The 22,577-nt window shown below is 48.3% G+C and overlaps 1 protein-coding gene across 2 annotated transcripts in view; it reads left to right on the top strand.

Annotated features, from left to right (window-relative positions):
- ARHGEF39 (Rho guanine nucleotide exchange factor 39) overlaps nt 1–22,577 on the top strand; it is a 478,541-nt gene that overhangs the window by 69,545 nt on the left and 386,419 nt on the right. For both annotated transcript variants that reach the window (XM_063957481.1, XM_063957482.1), the window contains exon 4: nt 11,803–11,923. In XM_063957481.1, coding sequence (XP_063813551.1) covers nt 11,803–11,923 — 121 coding nt within the window. The remainder of the gene's footprint in view (nt 1–11,802; nt 11,924–22,577) is intronic.

The following is a 22,577-nucleotide window of genomic DNA, read 5'->3' as shown; positions in this document are numbered from 1 at the left end:
GTGCACCTATGTGTATCTTCTGCTGTAGCTGGGTCTCCACCTTCTGCTAATGATGGTGATCATATCCTACTCATTACTGAGTATATGGTGAGGGTCAGCTGTACATGTGCACCTGTGTGTATCTTCTGCTGTAGCTGGGTCCTCACCTTCTGCTAATGATGGTCATATCCTACTCATTACAGAGTATATGGTGAGGGTCAGCTGTACATGTGCACCTATGTGTATCTTCTGCTGTAGCTGGGTCTCCACCTTCTGCTAATGATGGTGATCATATCCTACTCATTACAGAGTATATGGTGAGGGTCAGCTGTACATGTGCACCTATGTGTATCTCCTGCTGTAGCTGGGTCCTCACCTTCTGCTAATGATGGTCATATCCCACTCATTACAGAGTATATGGTGAGGGTCAGCTGTACATGTGCACCTATGTGTAACTTCTGCTGTAGCTGGGTCCTCACCTTCTGCTAATGATGGTCATATCCTACTCATTACAGAGTATATGGTGAGGGTCAGCTGTACATGTGCACCTATGTGTATCTTCTGCTGTAGCTGTGTCCCCACCTTCTGCTAATGATGGTCATATCCTACTCATTACAGAGTATATGGTGAGGGTCAGCTGTACATGTGCACCTATGTGTATCTTCTGCTGTAGCTGGGTCCTCACCTTCTGCTAATGATGGTGATCATATCCTACTCATTACAGAGTATATGGTGAGGGTCAGCTGTACATGTGTACCTATGTGTATCTTCTGCTGTAGCTAGGTCTTCACCTTCTGCTAATGATGGTGATCATATCCCACTCATTACAGAGTATATGGTGAGGGTCAGCTGTACATGTGTACCTATGTGTATCTTCTGCTGTAGCTGGGTCCTCACCTCCTGCTAATGATGGTGATCATATCCTACTCATTACAGAATATATGGTGAGGGTCAGCTGTACATGTGCACCTATGTGTAACTTCTGCTGTAGCTGTGTCCCCACCTTCTGCTAATGATGGTGATCATATCCTACTCATTACAGAGTATATGGTGAGGGTCAGCTGTACATGTGCACCTATGTGTAACTTCTGCTGTAGCTGTGTCCCCACCTTCTGCTAATGATGATGGTCATATCCTACTCATTACAGAGTATATGGTGAGGGTCAGCTGTACATGTGCACCTATGTGTATCTTCTGCTGTAGCTGGGTCTCCACCTTCTGCTAATGATGGTGATCATATCCCACTCATTACAGAGTATATGGTGAGGGTCAGCTGTACATGTGTACCTATGTGTATCTTCTGCTGTAGCTGGGTCCTCACCTCCTGCTAATGATGGTGATCATATCCTACTCATTACAGAATATATGGTGAGGGTCAGCTGTATATGTGCACCTATGTGTAACTTCTGCTGTAGCTGGGTCTCCACCTTCTGCTAATGATGGTGATCATATCCTACTCATTACAGAGTATATGGTGAGGGTCAGCTGTACATGTGCACCTATGTGTATCTTCTGCTGTAGCTGGGTCCTCACCTTCTGCTAATGATGGTGATCATATCCTACTCATTACAGAGTATATGGTGAGGGTCAGCTGTACATGTGTACCTATGTGTATCTTCTGCTGTAGCTAGGTCTTCACCTTCTGCTAATGATGATCATATCCTACTCATTACAGAGTATATGGTGAGGGTCAGCTGTACATGTGCACCTATGTGTAACTTCTGCTGTAGCTGGGTCTCCACCTTCTGCTAATGATGGTGATCATATCCTACTCATTACAGAGTATATGGTGAGGGTCAGCTGTACATGTGTACCTATGTGTATCTTCTGCTGTAGCTGGGTCCTCACCTTCTGCTAATGATGGTGATCATATCCCACTCATTACAGAGTATATGGTGAGGTCAGCTGTACATGTGTACCTATGTGTATCTTCTGCTGTAGCTGGGTCTCCACCTTCTGCTAATGATGGTGATCATATCCTACTCATTACAGAGTATATGGTGAGGGTCAGCTGTACATGTGCACCTATGTGTATCTTCTGCTGTAGCTGGGTCTTCACCTTCTGCTAATGATGATCATATCCTACTCATTACAGAGTATATGGTGAGGTCAGCTGTACATGTGCACCTATGTGTAACTTCTGCTGTAGCTGGGTCCTTACCTTCTGCTAATGATGGTGATCATATCCTACTCATTACAGAGTATATGGTGAGGGTCAGCTGTACATGTGCACCTGTGTGTATCTTCTGCTGTAGCTGGGTCCTCACCTGCTAATGATGGTCATATCCTACTCATTACAGAGTATATGGTGAGGGTCAGCTGTACATGTGTACCTATGTTTATCTTCTGCTGTAGCTGGGTCCTCACCTTCTGCTAATGATGGTGATCATATCCTACTCATTACAGAGTATATGGTGAGGGTCAGCTGTACATGTGCACCTATGTGTATCTTCTGCTGTAGCTGGGTCTCCACCTTCTGCTAATGATGATCATATCCTACTCATTACAGAGTATATGGTGAGGGTCAGCTGTACATGTGCACCTATGTGTATCTTCTGCTGTAGCTGGGTCCTCACCTTCTGCTAATGATGGTGATCATATCCTACTCATTACAGAGTATATGGTGAGGGTCAGCTGTACATGTGTACCTATGTGTAACTTCTGCTGTAGCTGGGTCTCCACCTTCTGCCAATGATGGTGATCATATCCTACTCATTACAGAGTATATGGTGAGGGTCAGCTGTACATGTGCACCTATGTGTATCTTCTGCTGTAGCTGGGTCCTCACCTTCTGCTAATGATGATCATATCCTACTCATTACAGAGTATATGGTGAGGGTCAGCTGTACATGTGCACCTATGTGTATCTTCTGCTGTAGCTGGGTCCTCACCTTCTGCTAATGATGATGATCATATCCTACTCATTACAGAGTATATGGTGAGGGTCAGCTGTACATGTGTACCTATGTGTATCTTCTGATGTAGCTGGGTCCTCACCTTCTGCTAATGATGGTGATCATATCCTACTCATTACAGAGTATATGGTGAGGGTCAGCTGTACATGTGTACCTATGTGTATCTTCTGATGTAGCTGGGACTCCACCTTCTGCTAATGATGATGATCATATCCTACTCATTACAGAGTATATGGTGAGGGTCAGCTGTACATGTGTACCTATGTGTGTCTTCTGCTGTAGCTGGGTCCTCACCTTCTGCTAATGATGGTGATCATATCCTACTCATTACAGAGTATATGGTGAGGGTCAGCTGTACATGTGCACCTATGTGTATCTTCTGCTGTAGCTGGGTCCTCACCTTCTGCTAATGATGGTGATCATATCCTACTCATTACAGAGTATATGGTGAGGGTCAGCTGTACATGTGTACCTATGTGTATCTTCTGCTGTAGCTGGGTCCTCACCTTCTGCTAGTGATGGTGATCATATCCTACTCATTACAGAGTATATGGTGAGGGTCAGCTGTACATGTGCACCTATGTGTATCTTCTGCTGTAGCTGGGTCCTCACCTCCTGCTAATGATGGTCATATCCTACTCATTACAGAGTATATGGTGAGGGTCAGCTGTACATGTGTACCTATGTGTATCTTCTGCTGTAGCTGGGTCCTCACCTTCTGCTAGTGATGGTGATCATATCCTACTCATTACAGAGTATATGGTGAGGGTCAGCTGTACATGTGCACCTATGTGTATCTTCTGCTGTAGCTAGGTCTCCACCTTCTGCTAATGATGATGATCATATCCCACTCATTACAGAGTATATGGTGAGGGTCAGCTGTACATGTGCACCTATGTTTATCTTCTGCTGTAGCTGGGTCTCCACCTTCTGCTAATGATGGTGATCATATCCTACTCATTACAGAGTATATGGTGAGGGTCAGCTGTACATGTGCACCTATGTGTATCTTCTGCTGTAGCTGGGTCCTCACCTTCTGCTAATGATGGTGATCATATCCTACTCATTACAGAGTATATGGTGAGGGTCAGCTGTACATGTGTACCTATGTGTATCTTCTGATGTAGCTGGGTCCTCACCTTCTGCTAATGATGGTGATCATATCCTACTCATTACAGAGTATATGGTGAGGGTCAGCTGTACATGTGCACCTATGTGTATCTTCTGCTGTAGCTGGGTCTCCACCTTCTGCTAATGATGGTCATATCCTACTCATTACAGAGTATATGGTCAGTGTCAGCTGTACATGTGTACGTATGTGTATCTTCTGCTGTAGCTGGGTCTCCACCTTCTGCTAATGATGGTGATCATATCCTACTCATTACAGAGTATATGGTGAGAGTCAGCTGTACATGTGTACCTATGTGTATCTCCTGCTGTAGCTGGGTCCTCACCTTCTGCTAATGATGGTGATCATATCCTACTCATTACAGAGTATATGGTGAGGGTCAGCTGTACATGTGTACCTATGTGTATCTTCTGCTGTAGCTGGGTCTCCACCTTCTGCTAATGATGGTCATATCCTACTCATTACAGAGTATATGGTGAGGGTCAGCTGTATATGTGCACCTATGTGTATCTTCTGCTGTAGCTGGGTCTCCACCTTCTGCTAATGATGGTGATCATATCCTACTCATTACAGAGTATATGGTGAGGGTCAGCTGTACATGTGCACCTATGTGTATCTTCTGCTGTAGCTGGGTCCTCACCTTCTGCTAATGATGGTGATCATATCCTACTCATTACAGAGTATATGGTGAGAGTCAGCTGTACATGTGCACCTATGTGTATCTTCTGCTGTAGCTGGGTCTCCACCTCCTGCTAATGATGGTGATCATATCCTACTCATTACAGAGTATATGGTGAGGGTCAGCTGTACATGTGCACCTATGTGTAACTTCTGCTGTAGCTGGGTCCTCACCTTCTGCTAATGATGGTGGTCATATCCTACTCATTACAGAGTATATGGTGAGGGTCAGCTGTACATGTGCACCTGTGTGTATCTTCTGCTGTAGCTGGGTCCTCACCTTCTGCTAATGATGATCATATCCTACTCATTACAGAGTATATGGTGAGGGTCAGCTGTACATGTGTACCTATGTGTATCTCCTGCTGTAGCTGGGTCCTCACCTGCTAATGGTCATATCCTACTCATTACAGAGTATATGGTGAGGGTCAGCTGTACATGTGTACCTATGTGTAACTTCTGCTGTAGCTGGGTCTCCACCTTCTGCTAATGATGGTGATCATATCCTACTCATTACAGAGTATATGGTGAGGGTCAGCTGTACATGTGCACCTATGTGTATCTTCTGCTGTAGCTGGGTCCTCACCTGCTAATGATGGTCATATCCTACTCATTACAGAGTATATGGTGAGGGTCAGCTGTACATGTGCACCTATGTGTATCTTCTGCTGTAGCTGGGTCTCCACCTTCTGCTAATGATGGTCATATCCTACTCATTACAGAGTATATGGTGAGGGTCAGCTGTACATGTGTACCTATGTGTATCTTCTGCTGTAGCTGGGTCTCCACCTTCTGCTAATGATGGTCATATCCTACTCATTACAGAGTATATGGTGAGGGTCAGCTGTACATGTGCACCTATGTGTATCTTCTGCTGTAGCTGGGTCCTCACCTTCTGCTAATGATGGTGATCATATCCTACTCATCAGATACACCTCTCCATCCTGAATCGACCACCATCTATTTCCATCATTTGAATATTCGCCATTTCTTGGCAATATTTGGACGTTTGTTCCAGCACAAGATCAGCAGTTCATCCGGCGCTCCCTCCAGCCGTGCGTGTATCAATCCCAGGTTGAGACATCTATAAGGGATTCCTGCATACCATCATCCGGGGAACATTACTGCAATACAGTGACTGGAGAGAATTGGAAACATGTCCTAGCCACGTTTTGGATATCTTATTAACACTATCAGTGGTCACATACAACAGGAATAATTGGAGAGGTGTTCATTTGCAATATTGTACTATTAATATATTTTCTCTGACGTCCTAGTGGATGCTGGGTACTCCGTAAGGACCATGGGGAATAGACAGGCTCCGCAGGAGACTGGGCACTCTTAAAAGAAAGATTAGGTACTATATCTGGTGTGCACTGGCTCCTCGCTCTATGCTCCTCCTCCAGACCTCAGTTAGAATCTGTGCCCGGCCAGAGCTGGATGCACCTAGTGGGCTCTCCTGAGCTTTCTAGAAAAGAAAGTATTTGTTAGGTTTTTTTATTTTCAGTGAGATCTGCTGGCAACAGACTCGCTGCTACGAGGGACTGAGGGGAGAGAAGCAAACCTACCTGCTTGCAGCTAGCTTGTGCTTCTTAGGCTACTGGACACCATTAGCTCCAGAGGGATCGAACACAGGGCCCGACCTCGATCGTCCGTTCCCGGAGCCGCGCCGCCGTCCCCCTTGCAGAGCCAGAAGACTGAAGATTCCAGGAGAAAATCGGCGGCTGAAGACTCCGGTTTTCAATAAGGTAGCGCAAAGCACTGCAGCTGTGCGCCATTGCTCCCTTAGCACACCACACACTCCGGTCACTGGTGGGTGCAGGGCGCTGGGGGGGGGCGCCCTGGGCTGCAATATGTATTCCTTTGTTGGCAAAATGCACATAATACAGTTATAAACTGTATATGTGCCTAATCCCCCGCCATAAATATTATTAAAAAAGCGGGAGAAGCCCGCCGCTGAAGGGGCGGGGCTATCTTCCTCAGCACAGCCAGCGCCATTTTTTCTTCACAGCTCAGCTGGAAGGACGCTCCCCAGGCTCTCCCCTGCAGTATACACTACGAGAAGGGTAAAAAAGAGAGGGGGGCACATAAATTTAGGCGCAAAAGGTGATATAAGCAGCTATTGGGGGAAAATTCACTTTGTATTAGTGTAAATCCCTCTGTTATATAGCGCTCTGGTGTGTGCTGGCATACTCTCTCTCTGTCTCCCCAAAGGACTTTGTGGGGTCCTGTCCTCAGTCAGAGCATTCCCTGTGTGTGTGTGCGGTGTGTCGGTACAGCTGTGTCGACATGTTTGATGAGGACGCTTACGTGGAGGCGGAGCAGGAGCCGATAAGTGTGATGTCGCCCCCTGCGGGGCCGACACCAGAGTGGATGGATATGTGGAAGGTATTAACCGACAGTGTCAACTCCTTGCATAAAAGGTTCGATGACGTAACAGCTTTGGGACAGCCGGCATCTCAGCCCGCGCCTGCCCAAGCGTCTCAGAGGCCATCAGGGGCTCAAAAACGCCCGCTACCTCAGATGGCAGACACAGATGTCGACACGGAGTCTGACTCCAGTGTCGACGAGGATGAGACAAATGTACAATCCACAAGGGCCATCCGATGCATGATTACGGCAATGAAAAATGTGTTGCACATTTCTGACATTAACCCGGTTACCACTAAAAAGGGTATTATGTTTGGGGAGAAAAAGCAGCCAGTGACTTTTCCCCCATCTGATGAATTAAATGAATTGTGTGAAGAAGCGAGGTGTTCCCCAGATCAGAAATTAGTGATTTCTAAGAGGTTACTAATGGCGTACCCTTTCCCGCCAACGGACAGGTTGCGTTGGGAAACATCCCCTAGGGTGGACAAGGCGCTCACACGCTTATCAAAAAAGGTGGCACTGCCGTCTCAGGATACGGCCGCCTTAAAGGAGCCTGCAGATAGAAAGCAGGAGGCTATCCTGAAGTCTGTGTATACACACTCAGGTACTATACTGAGACCTGCTATTGCTTCAGCATGGATGTGTAGTGCTGCAGCAGCATGGTCTGATTCCCTGTCAGATAACATTGATTCCCTTAACAGGGATACTATTTTGCTAACCATAGAGCATATTAAAGACGTAGTCTTATATATGAGGGATGCACAGAGGGACATTTGCCGGCTGGCATCTAGAATTAATGCAATGTCCATTTCTGCCAGGAGAGTATTATGGACTCGGCAGTGGACAGGTGATGCTGATTCTAAAAGGCACATGGAAGTTTTGCCTTATAATGGTGAGGAATTGTTTGGGGACGGTCTCTCGGACCTCGTATCCACAGCATCAGCTGTGAAGTCGACTTTTTTACCTCAGGTTCCCTCACAGCCTAAGAAAGCACCGTATTATCAAGTACAGTCCTTTCGGCCTCAGAAAGGCAAGCGGGTCAGAGGCGCGTCCTTTCTGCCCAGAGGCAGGGGTAGAGGGAATAAGCTGCACCAGACAGCCAGTTCCCAGGAACAAAAATCCTCCCCTGCTTCCACTAAGTCCACCGCATGACGCTGGGGCTCCACAGGTGGAGCCAGGTGCGGTGGGGGCCCGTCTCCGGAACTTCAGCGACCAGTGGGTTCGCTCACAGGTGGATCTCTGGGTTCTACAAGTGGTATCTCAGGGATACAAGCTGGAGTTCGAGACGTCTCCCCCTCGCCGTTACCTCAAATCAGCCTTGCAAGCTACTCCCATGGAAAGGGAGGTAGTACTGGCGGCAATTCACAAGCTGTACCTTCAGCAGGTGATAATCAAAGTTCCCCTCCAACAGGGACGGGGTTACTATTCCACAATGTTTGTGGTACCGAAACCAGACGGTTCGGTAAGACCCATTCTAAATTTGAAATCCTTGAACACTTATATAAGGATGTTCAAGTTCAAAATGGAATCGCTCAGGGCGGTTATTGCAAGCCTGGAAGAGGGGGATTTTATGGTGTCACTGGACATCAAGGATGCTTACCTACATGTCCCCATTTACCCACCTCACCAGGAGTACCTCAGGTTTGTGGTACAGGACTGCCATTACCAATTCCAGACGTTGCCGTTTGGTCTGTCCACGGCACCGAGGGTATTTACCAAGGTAATGGCCGAAATGATGATACTCCTTCGAAAGAAGGGAGTTCTAATTATCCCATACTTGGACGATCTCCTTATAAAGGCGAGGTCCAGGGAGCAGTTGTTGGTCGGAGTAGCACTATCTCAGGAAGTGCTACAACAGCACGGCTGGATTCTGAATATCCCAAAGTCGCAGCTGGTTCCTACGACGCGTCTGCTGTTCTTAGGCATGATTCTGGACACAGAACAGAAGAAGGTGTTTCTCCCGGAGGAGAAGGCCAAGGAGTTGTCATCTCTGGTCAGAGACCTCCTGAAACCAAAACAGGTGTCGGTGCATCACTGCACGCGAGTCCTGGGAAAGATGGTAGCTTCTTACGAAGCAATTCCCTTCGGCAGGTTCCATGCGAGGATCTTTCAGTGGGATCTGTTAGACAAGTGGTCCGGATCACATCTTCAGATGCATCGGCTGATCACCCTGTCCCCGAGGGCCAGGGTGTCTCTGCTGTGGTGGCTGCAGAGTGCTCATCTTCTCGAGGGCCGCATATTCGGCATTCAGGACTGGGTCCTGGTGACCACGGATGCAAGCCTCCGAGGTTGGGGGGCAGTCACTCAGGGAAGAAACTTCCAAGGACAATGGTCGAGTCAGGAGACTTCCCTACACACAAATATTGTGGAACTAAGGGCCATTTACAATGCCCTAAGTCAAGCAGAACCCCTGCTTCGAAACCAGCTGGTGCTGATTCAGTCAGACAACATCACGGCTGTCGCCCATGTAAACCGACAGGGCGGCACAAGAAGCAGGATGGTGATGGCAGAAGCCACAAGGATTCTCCGATGGGCGGAGAATCACGTGCTAGCACTGTCAGCAGTGTTCATTCCGGGAGTGGACAACTGGGAAGCAGACTTCCTCAGCAGGCACGACCTCCACCCGGGAGAGTGGGGACTTCATCCAGAAGTCTTCCAGCTGATTGTAAATCGTTGGGAAAGGCCACAGGTGGACATGATGGCGTCCCGCCTCAACAAAAAGCTAAAAAAATATTGCGCCAGGTCAAGGGACCCTCAGGCGATAGCTGTGGACGCTCTAGTGACACCGTGGGTGTACCAGTCGGTTATGTGTTCCCTCCTCTTCCTCTCATACCAAAGGTACTGAGGATAATAAGAAAGAGAGGAGTAAGAACTATACTCATCGTTCCGGATTGGCCAAGAAGAACTTGGTACCCGGAACTGCAAGAAATGATCTCAGAGGACCCTTGGCCTCTGCCGCTCCGACAGGACCTGCTACGGCAGGGGCCCTGTCTGTTCCAAGACTTACCGCGGCTGCATTTGACGGCATGGCGGTTGAACGCCGGATCCTAATGGAAAAGGGCATTCCGGTTGAAGTCATTCCTACGCTGATAAAAGCTAGGAAGGATGTGACAGCAAAACATTATCACCACATATGGCGAAAATATGTTGCTTGGTGTGAGGCCATGAAGGCCCCAACAGAGGAATTTCAGCTGGGTCGATTTCTGCACTTCCTACAGTCAGGAGTGACTATGGGCCTAAAATTGGGATCCATTAAAGTCCAGATTTCGGCCCTGTCTATTTTCTTTCAAAAAGAACTGGCTTCACTGCCTGAAGTTCAGACGTTTGTTAAGGGAGTGCTGCATATTCAGCCCCCTTTTGTGCCTCCAGTGGCACCTTGGGATCTCAACGTAGTGTTGGATTTCCTAAAATCACATTGGTTTGAGCCACTTCAGACCGTGGAGTTGAAGTATCTCACGTGGAAGGTAGTCATGCTGTTGGCCTTGGCCTCAGCTAGGCGTGTGTCAGAATTGGCGGCTTTGTCCTGTAAAAGCCCATATCTGATTTTCCATATGGACAGGGCAGAATTGAGGACTCGTCCCCAATTTCTCCCAAAGGTGGTATCAGCGTTTCATTTGAACCAACCTATTGTGGTGCCTGCGGCTACTCGGGACTTGGAGGATTCCAAGTTGCTGGACGTAGTCCGGGCCCTGAAAATCTATGTTTCCAGGACGGCTAGAGTCAAAAAAACTGACTCGCTGTTTATCCTGCATGCACCCAACAAGCTGGGTGCTCCTGCTTCAAAGCAGACTATTGCTCGCTGGATCTGTAGCACGATTCAACTTGCACATTCTGCGGCTGGACTGCCGCATCCTAAATCAGTAAAAGCCCATTCCATTTGGTATAATCCCCATGGTCCTTACGGAGTACCCAGCATCCACTAGGACGTCAGAGAAAATAAGAATTTACTCACCGGTAATTCTATTTCTCGTAGTCCGTAGTGGATGCTGGGAGCCCGTCCCAAGTGCGGACTTTCTGCAATACTTATATATAGTTATTTCTTAACTATAGGGTTATTGTTCTGAGCCATCTGTTGAATGAGGCTCAGTTGTTGTTCATACTGTTGACTGGGTATAATTATCACAAGTTGTACGGTGTGATTGGTGTGGCTGGTATGAGTCTTACCCTGGATTCCAAATCCTTTCCTAGTAATGTCAGCTCTTCCGGGCACAGTTTCCCTAACTGAGGTCTGGAGGAGGGGCATAGAGGGAGGAGCCAGTGCACACCAGATATAGTACCTAATCTTTCTTTTAAGAGTGCCCAGTCTCCTGCGGAGCCCGTCTATTCCCCATGGTCATTACGGAGTACCCAGCATCCACTACGGACTTCGAGAAATAGAATTACCGGTGAGTAAATTCTTATTTTTATAGGAAAAAAATCCCCCCCTTTTTTCTTTGTCTACGTCATATTTATCTATTGTTTTTTATATATTAAAGTGTATATACCATTTTTAAAAGACAAACCGTCCAGTGAGTAATTTTTCCTGACAGCCAGCACTGGTATATGTATAATGTATATTGTACTGGGATGTAGTCAGGTGACTGGCCCATTGTACTTTCCTGTACATGATCCCCAGTGCCTGCTCTGTGATACAGCCTGAGGGGGGCGCTGTGCGGGGGGATCCTGTGTGCTCTCAGCCTGCGTCACCCACATTATATTCATTTCCGATGTTTCCTTCTGTTTTCCTTCCAGGTCTCTCCTCATTGCTCTGGAACACAACCTGGCTGGCTCAGGATTTCAGACTTTCTCTCAATATCTCCACCTGTATAAGACACACACAGATTGCATAGAGCCCACAAGACTTGCAGTACAGGTATGTGTAACATAAATATGGCTGTCACCCTGTCAGTTACGTATTCAACCCATCTCCATTGCCGCAATAACTCATGTCATGGCTCAATAAAAAAGGGTCTCAAAAATATATCCCAGGAGGTACACGAGTAACGGCTCATTGTAAACAGGATTACACCTGGGATATTGGCGGAAAAGGAGGTACTCGTGTGATCTACTGTAACTGCCAGGACATTCACCAACTGTACACCTCATACCTCCACCTCACTACTGATCTCCCTCCCCGTCACATGGTTACACCTCACTACTGACACTACACCCCGTCACATGGTTACACCTCACTACTGACACTACACCCCGTCACATGGTTACACCTCACTACTGACATAACACCCCGTCACATGGTTACAACTCACTACTGACACTACACCCCGTCACATGGTGACACCTCACTACTGACATAACACCCCGTCACATGGTTACAACTCACTACTGACACTACACCTCGTCACATGGTTACACCTCACTACTGACATAACACCCCGTCACATGGTTACAACTCACTACTGACATTACACCCCGTCACATGGTTACACCTCACTACTGGCACTACACCCCGTCACATGGTTACACCTCACTAGTGATCTCCCACCCGGTCACATGGTTACACCTCACTACTGACACTAAACCTCGTCACATGGTTACAACTCACTACTGACATAACACCCCGTCACATGGTTACACCTCACTACTGACACTACACCCCGTCACATGGTTACAACTCACTACTGACACTACACCCCGTCACATGGTTACAACTCACTACTGACATAACACCCCGTCACATGGTTACACCTCACTACTGTCATTACACCCCGTCACATGGTGACACCTCACTACTGTCATTACACCCCGTCACATGGTGACACCTCACTACTGACATTACACTCCTCACATGGTTACACCTCACTACTGACATTACACCCCGTCACATGGTGACACCTCACTACTGACATTACACCCCATCACATGGTGACACCTCACTACTGACATTACAACCCCATCACATGGTGACACCTCACTACTGACATTACACCCCATCACATGGTGACACCTCACTACTGACATTACACCCCATCACATGGTGACACCTCACTACTGACATTACACCCCATCACACAGTGACACCTCACTACTGACATTACACCCCATCACACGGTGACACCTCACTACTGACATTACACCCCATCACATGGTGACACCTCACTACTGACATTACACCCCATCACACAGTGACACCTCACTACTGACATTACACCCCATCACATGGTGACACCTCACTACTGACATTACACCCCATCACATGGTGACACCTCACTACTGACATTACACCCCATCACATGGTGACATTACACCCCATCACATGGTGACACCTCACTACTGACATTACACCCCATCACATGGTGACACCTCACTACTGACATTACACCCCATCACACAGTGACACCTCACTACTGACATTACACCCCGTCACATGGTGACACCTCACTACTGACATTACACCCCATCACATGGTGACACCTCACTACTGACATTACACCCCATCACATGGTGACATTACACCCCATCACATGGTGACACCTCACTACTGACATTACACCCCATCACATGGTGACACCTCACTACTGACATTACACCCCATCACACAGTGACACCTCACTACTGACATTACACCCCATCACACGGTGACACCTCACTACTGACATTACACCCCATCACATGGTGACACCTCACTACTGACATTACACCCCATCACACAGTGACACCTCACTACTGACATTACACCCCATCACATGGTGACACCTCACTACTGACATTACACCCCATCACATGGTGACACCTCACTACTGACATTACACCCCATCACATGGTGACACCTCACTACTGACATTACACCCCATCACATGGTGACATTACACCCCATCACATGGTGACACCTCACTACTGACATTACACCCCATCACATGGTTACACCTCACTACTGACATTACACCCCGTCACATGGTGACACCTCACTACTGACATTACACCCCGTCACATGGTGACACCTCACTACTGACATTACACTCGTCACATGGTTACACCTCACTACTGACATTACACCCGTCACATGGTTACACCTCACTACTGATCTCCCACCCCGTCACATGGTTACACCTCACTACTGACACTACACCCCGTCACATGGTTACACCTCACTACTGACATAACACCCCGTCACATGGTTACACCTCACTACTGACATAACACCCCGTCACATGGTTACAACTCACTACTGACACTACACCCCGTCACATGGTTACACCTCACTAGTGATCTCCCACCCCGTCACATGGTTACACCTCACTAGTGATCTCCCACCCCGTCACATGGTTACACCTCACTACTGACACTAAACCTCGTCACATGGTTACAACTCACTACTGACATAACACCCCGTCACATGGTTACACCTCACTACTGACACTACACCCCGTCACATGGTTACAACTCACTACTGACACTACACCCCGTCATATGGTTACAACTCACTACTGACATAACACCCTGTCACATGGTTACACCTCACTACTGTCATTACACCCCGTCACATGGTGACACCTCACTACTGTCATTACACCCCGTCACATGGTGACACCTCACTACTGTCATTACACCCCGTCACATGGTGACACCTCACTACTGACATTACCCCCGTCACATGGTGACACCTCACTACTGACATTACACCCCATTACACGGTGACACCTCACTACTGACATTACACCCTGTCACATGGTGACACCTCACTACTGACATTACACCCCATCACATGGTGACACCTCACTACTGACATTACACCCCATCACATGGTGACACCTCACTACTGACATTACACCCCATCACACAGTGACACCTCACTACTGACATTACACCCCATCACACAGTGACACCTCACTACTGACATTACACCCCATCACACGGTGACACCTCACTACTGACATTACACCCCATCACATGGTGACATTACACCCCATCACATGGTGACACCTCACTACTGACATTACACCCCATCACATGGTGACATTACACCCCATCACATGGTAACATTACACCCCATCACATGGTAACATTACACCCCATCACATGGTGACATTACACCCCATCACATGGTGACATTACACCCCATCACATGGTGACATTACACCCCATCACATGGTGACATTACACCCCATCACATGGTGACATTACACCCCATCACATGGTGACACCTCACTACTGACATTACACCCCATCACATGGTTACACCTCACTACTGACATTACACCCCGTCACATGGTGACACCTCACTACTGACATTACACTCGTCACATGGTTACACCTCACTACTGACATTACACCTGTCACATGGTTACACCTCACTACTGTCATTACACCCCGTCACATGGTTACACCTCACTACTGACACTACACCCCGTCACATGGTTACAACTCACTACTGACACTACACCTCGTCACATGGTTACACCTCACTACTGACATAACACCCCGTCACATGGTTACACCTCACTAGTGATCTCCCACCCCGTCACATGGTTATACCTCACTAGTGATCTCCCACCCCGTCACATGGTTACACCTCACTAGTGATCTCCCACCCCGTCACATGGTTACACCTCACTAGTGATCTCCCACCCCGTCACATGGTTACACCTCACTACTGACACTACACCCCGTCACATGGTTACAACTCACTACTGGCACTACACCCCGTCACATGGTTACAACTCACTACTGGCACTACACCCCGTCACATGATTACACCTCACTACTGACATAACACCCCGTCACATGGTTACACCTCACTAGTGATCTCCCACCCCGTCACATGGTTACACCTCACTACTGTCATTACACCCCGTCACATGGTGACACCTCACTACTGACATTACACCCATCACATGGTTACACCTCACTACTGACATTACACCCCATCACATGGTGACACCTCACTACTGACATTACACCCCATCACACGGTGACACCTCACTACTGACATTACACCCCATCACATGGTGACACCTCACTACTGACATTACACCCCATCACATGGTGACATTACACCCCATCACATGGTTACACCTCACTACTGTCATTACACCCCGTCACATGGTGACACCTCACTACTGACATAACACCCCGTCACATGGTTACACCTCACTAGTGATCTCCCACCCCGTCACATGGTTACACCTCACTAGTGATCTCCCACCCCGTCACATGGTTACACCTCACTAGTGATCTCCCACCCCGTCACATGGTTACACCTCACTACTGACACTACACCCCGTCACATGGTTACACCTCACTAGTGATCTCCCACCCCGTCACATGGTTACACCTCACTAGTGATCTCCCACCCCGTCACATGGTTACACCTCACTAGTGATCTCCCACCCCGTCACATGGTTACACCTCACTAGTGATCTCCCACCCCGTCACATGGTTACACCTCACTAGTGATCTCCCACCCCGTCACATGGTTACACCTCACTACTGACACTACACCCCGTCACATGGTTACACCTCACTACTGACATTACACCCTGTCACATGGTGACACCTCACTACTGTCATTACACCCTGTCACATGGTGACACCTCACTACTGACATTACACCCCATCACACAGTGACACCTCACTACTGACATTACACCCCATCACATGGTAACATTACACCCCATCACATGGTGACATTACACCCCATCACATGGTGACATTACACCCCATCACATGGTGACGCCTCAGTACTGACATTACACCCCATCACACAGTGACCTCACTACTGACATTACACCCCATCACATGATTACACCTCACTACTGACATTACACCCCGTCACATGGTGGCACCTCACTACTGACATTACACTCGTCACATGGTTACACCTCACTACTGACATTACACCCGTCACATGGTTACACCTCACTACTGTCATTACACCCCGTCACAGGGTGACACCTCACTACTGACATTACACCCCATTACACGGTGACACCTCACTACTGACATTACACCCTGTCACATGGTGACACCTCACTACTGACATTACACCCCAATCACATGGTGACACCTCACTACTGACATTATACCCCGTCACATGGTTACACCTCACTACTGACAATACACACCGTCACATGGTGACACCTCACTACTGACATTACACCCCATCACATGGTGACATTACACCCCATCACATGGTGACACCTCACTACTGACATTACACCCATCACATGGTGACACCTCACTACTGACATTACACCCCATCACATGGTGACATTACACCCCATTACATAGTGACACCTCACTACTGACATTACACCCATCACATGGTGACACCTCAATACTGACATTACACCCGTCACATGGTGACACCTCACTACTGACATTACACCCCATCACATGGTGACACCTCACTACTGACATTACACCCGTCACATGGTGACACCTCACTACTGACATTACACCCCATCACATGGTGACATTACACCCCATCACATAGTGACATTACACCCATCACATGGTGACATTACACCCCATCACATGGTGACACCTCACTACTGTCATTACACCCCATCACATGGTGACACCTCACTACTGACATTACAGCCCATCACATGGTGACACCTCACTACTGACATTACACCCCATCACATGGTGACACCTCACTACTGACATTACACCCCATCACATGGTGACACCTCACTACTGACATTACACCCCATCACACAGTGACACCTCACTACTGACATTACACCCCATCACATGGTGACACCTCACTACTGACATTACACCCCATCACATGGTGACATTACACCCCATCACATGGTGACATTACACCCATCACATGGTGACATTACACCCCATCACATGGTGACACCTCACTACTGACATTACACCCCATCACATGGTAACATTACACCCCATCACATGGTGACATTACACCCCATCACATGGTGACATTACACCCCATCACATGGTGACGCCTCACTACTGACATTACACCCCATCACACAGTGACCTCACTACTGACATTACACCCCATCACATGATTACACCTCACTACTGACATTACACCCCGTCACATGGTGGCACCTCACTACTGACATTACACTCGTCACATGGTTACACCTCACTACTGACATTACACCCCATCACATGGTGACATTACACCCCGTCACATGGTGGCACCTCACTACTGACATTACACCCGTCACATGTTTACACCTCACTACTGTCATTACACCCCGTCACAGGGTGACACCTCACTACTGACATTACACCCCATTACACGGTGACACCTCACTACTGACATTACACCCGTCACATGGTTACACCTCACTACTGACATTACACCCCATCACATGGTTACACCTCACTACTGTCATTACACCCCGTCACATGGTTACACCTCACTACTGACATTACACCCGTTACATGGTTACACCTCACTACTGTCATTACACCCGTCACATGGTTACACCTCACTACTGTCATTACACCCGTCACATGGTTACACCTCACTACTGTCATTACACCCCATCACATGGTTACACCTCACTACTGACATTACACCCCATCAAACGGTTACACCTCACTACTGACATTACACCCCATCATACGGTGACACTTCACTACTGACATTACACCCCATCACATGGTGACACCTCACTACTGACATTACACCCCATCACATGGTGACACCTCACTACTGACACTACACCCCATCACATGGTGACATTACACCCCATCACATGGTGACACCTCACTACTGACATTACACCCCATCACATGGTGACACCTCACTACTGACATTACACCCCATCACATGGTGACACCTCACTACTGACATTACACCCCGTCACATGGTGACACCTCACTACTGACATTACACCCCGTCACATGGTGACACCTCACTACTGACATTACACCCCGTCACATGGTGACACCTCACTACTGACATTACACCCCGTCACATGGTGACACCTCACTACTGACATTACTCCCCGTCACATGGTGACACCTCACTACTGACATTACACCCCTTCACATGGTGACACCTCACTACTGACACTACACCCCATCACATGGTGACATTACACCCCTTCACATGGTGACACCTCACTACTGACATTACACCCCATCACATGGTGACATTACACCCCATCACATGGTGACACCTCACTACTGACACTACACCCCATCACATGGTGACATTACACCCCATCACATGGTGACATTACACCCATCACATGGTGACATTACACCCCATCACATGGTGACACCTCACTACTGTCATTACACCCCATCACATGGTGACACCTCACTACTGACATTACACCCCATCACATGGTGACACCTCACTACTGACATTACACCCCATCACATGGTGACATTACACCCGTCACATGGTGACACCTCACTATTGACATTACACCCCGTCACATGGTGACACCTCACTACTGACATTACACCCCGTCACATGGTGACACCTCACTACTGACATTACACCCCGTCACATGGTGACACCTCACTACTGACATTACACCCCGACACATGGTGACACCTCACTACTGTCATTACACCCCATCACATGGTGACACCTCACTACTGACATTACACCCATCACATGGTTACACCTCACTACTGACATTACACCCCATCACATGGTTACACCTCACTACTGATATTACACCCCGTCACATGGTGACACCTCACTACTGACATTACACCCCATCACATGGTTACACCTCACTACTGACATTACACCCCATCACATGGTTACACCTCACTACTGACATTACACCCCATCACATGGTGACATTACACCCCGTCACATGGTGACACCTCACTACTGACATTACACCCCATCACATGGTGACACCTCACTACTGACATTACACCCCATCACATAGTGACACCTCACTACTGACATTACACCCCATCACACAGTGACACCTCACTACTGACATTACACCCCATCACACGGTGACACCTCACTTCTGACATTACACCCCATCACATAGTGACACCTCACTACTGACATTACACCCCATCACATGGTGACATTACACCCCATCACATGGTGACACCTCACTACTGACATTACACCCCATCACACAGTGACACCTCACTACTGACATTACACCCCATCACATGGTGACACCTCACTACTGACATTACACCCCATCACATGGTGACACCTCACTACTGACATTACACCCCATCACATGGTGACACCTCACTACTGACATTACACCCAATCACACAGTGACACCTCACTACTGACATTACACCCCATCACACGGTGACACCTCACTACTGACATTACACCCCATCACATGGTGACACCTCACTACTGACATTACACCCCATCACACAGTGACACCTCACTACTGACATTACACCCCATCACATGGTGACACCTCACTACTGACATTACACCCCGTCACATGGTGACACCTCACTACTGACATTACACCCCGACACATGGTGACACCTCACTACTGTCATTACACCCCATCACATGGTGACACCTCACTACTGACATTACACCCATCACATGGTTACACCTCACTACTGACATTACACCCCATCACATGGTTACACCTCACTACTGATATTACACCCCGTCACATGGTGACACCTCACTACTGACATTACACCCCATCACATGGTTACACCTCACTACTGACATTACACCCCATCACATGGTTACACCTCACTACTGACATTACACCCCATCACATGGTGACATTACACCCCGTCACATGGTGACACCTCACTACTGACATTACACCCCATCACATGGTGACACCTCACTACTGACATTACACCCCATCACATAGTGACACCTCACTACTGACATTACACCCCATCACACAGTGACACCTCACTACTGACATTACACCCCATCACACGGTGACACCTCACTTCTGACATTACACCCCATCACATAGTGACACCTCACTACTGACATTACACCCCATCACATGGTGACATTACACCCCATCACATGGTGACACCTCACTACTGACATTACACCCCATCACACAGTGACACCTCACTACTGACATTACACCCCATCACATGGTGACACCTCACTACTGACATTACACCCCATCACATGGTTACACCTCACTACTGACATTACACCGTCACATGATTACACCTCACTACTGACATTACACCCGTCTCATGGTTACACCTCACTACTGTCATTACACCCTTTCTCTATCGTCCTAGTGGATGCTGGGGTTCCTGAAAGGACCATGGGGAATAGCGGCTCCGCAGGAGACAGGGCACAAAAAGTAAAGCTCTCCGATCAGGTGGTGTGCACTGGCTCCTCCCCCTATGACCCTCCTCCAAGCCTCAGTTAGATTTTGTGCCCGGCCGAGAAGGGTGCAATTCTAGGTGGCTCTCATAAAGAGCTGCTTAGAGAGTTTAGCTTAGGTTTTTTATTTTACAGTGATTCCTGCTGGCAACAGGATCACTGCAACGAGGGACAGAGGGGAGAAGAAGTGAACTCACCTGCGTGCAGGATGGATTGGCTTCTTGGCTACTGGACATGAAGCTCCAGAGGGACGATCACAGGTACAGCCTGGATGGTCACCGGAGCCACGCCGCCGGCCCCCTCACAGATGCTGAAGCAAGAAGAGGTCCAAAATCGGCGGCTGAAGACTCCTGCAGTCTTCTTAAGGTAGCGCACAGCACTGCAGCTGTGCGCCATTTTCCTCTCAGCACACTTCACACGGCAGTCACTGAGGGTGCAGGGCGCTGGGGGGGGGGCGCCCTGGGAGGCAAATGAAAACCTTTAAAAAGGCTAAAAATACCTCACATATAGCCCCAGAGGCTATATGGAGATATTTACCCCTGCCTAAATGTACTAAATAGCGGGAGACGAGCCCGCCGGAAAAGGGGCGGGGCCTATCTCCTCAGCACACGGCGCCATTTTCTGTCACAGCTCCGCTGGTCAGGAAGGCTCCCAGGTCTCTCCCCTGCACTGCACTACAGAAACAGGGTATAACAGAGAGGGGGGGCAAAATAAATGGCAATATATTAATATAAAAGCAGCTATAAGGGAGCACTTAATCATAAGGCTATCCCTGTCATATATAGCGCTTTTTGGTGTGTGCTGGCAGACTCTCCCTCTGTCTCCCCAAAGGGCTAGTGGGTCCTGTCTTCGTATAGAGCATTCCCTGTGTGTCTGCTGTGTGTCGGTACGTGTGTGTCGACATGTATGAGGACGTTATTGGTGTGGAGGCGGAGCAATTGCCAAATATGAGGATGTCACCTTCTAGGGGGTCGACACCAGAATGGATGCCTTTATTTGTGGAATTACGGGATAGCGTCAACTCGCTTAAGCAGTCGTTTGCCGACATGAGGCGGCCGGACACTCAATTAGTGCCTGTCCAGGCGCCTCAAACACCGTCAGGGGCTGTAAAACGCCCCTTGCCTCAGTCGGTCGACACAGACCCAGACACAGGCACTGATTCCGGTGGTGAAGGTGACGAATCAACCGTATTTTCCAGTAGGGCCACACGTTATATGATTTTGGCAATAAAGGAGATGTTACA

The sequence above is a fragment of the Pseudophryne corroboree genome, chromosome 1 (genome assembly GCF_028390025.1).
Source record: "Pseudophryne corroboree isolate aPseCor3 chromosome 1, aPseCor3.hap2, whole genome shotgun sequence".
In the NCBI taxonomy this organism is placed as follows: domain Eukaryota; kingdom Metazoa; phylum Chordata; class Amphibia; order Anura; family Myobatrachidae; genus Pseudophryne; species Pseudophryne corroboree.
This window is presented reverse-complemented; position numbering and strand designations above follow the sequence as displayed.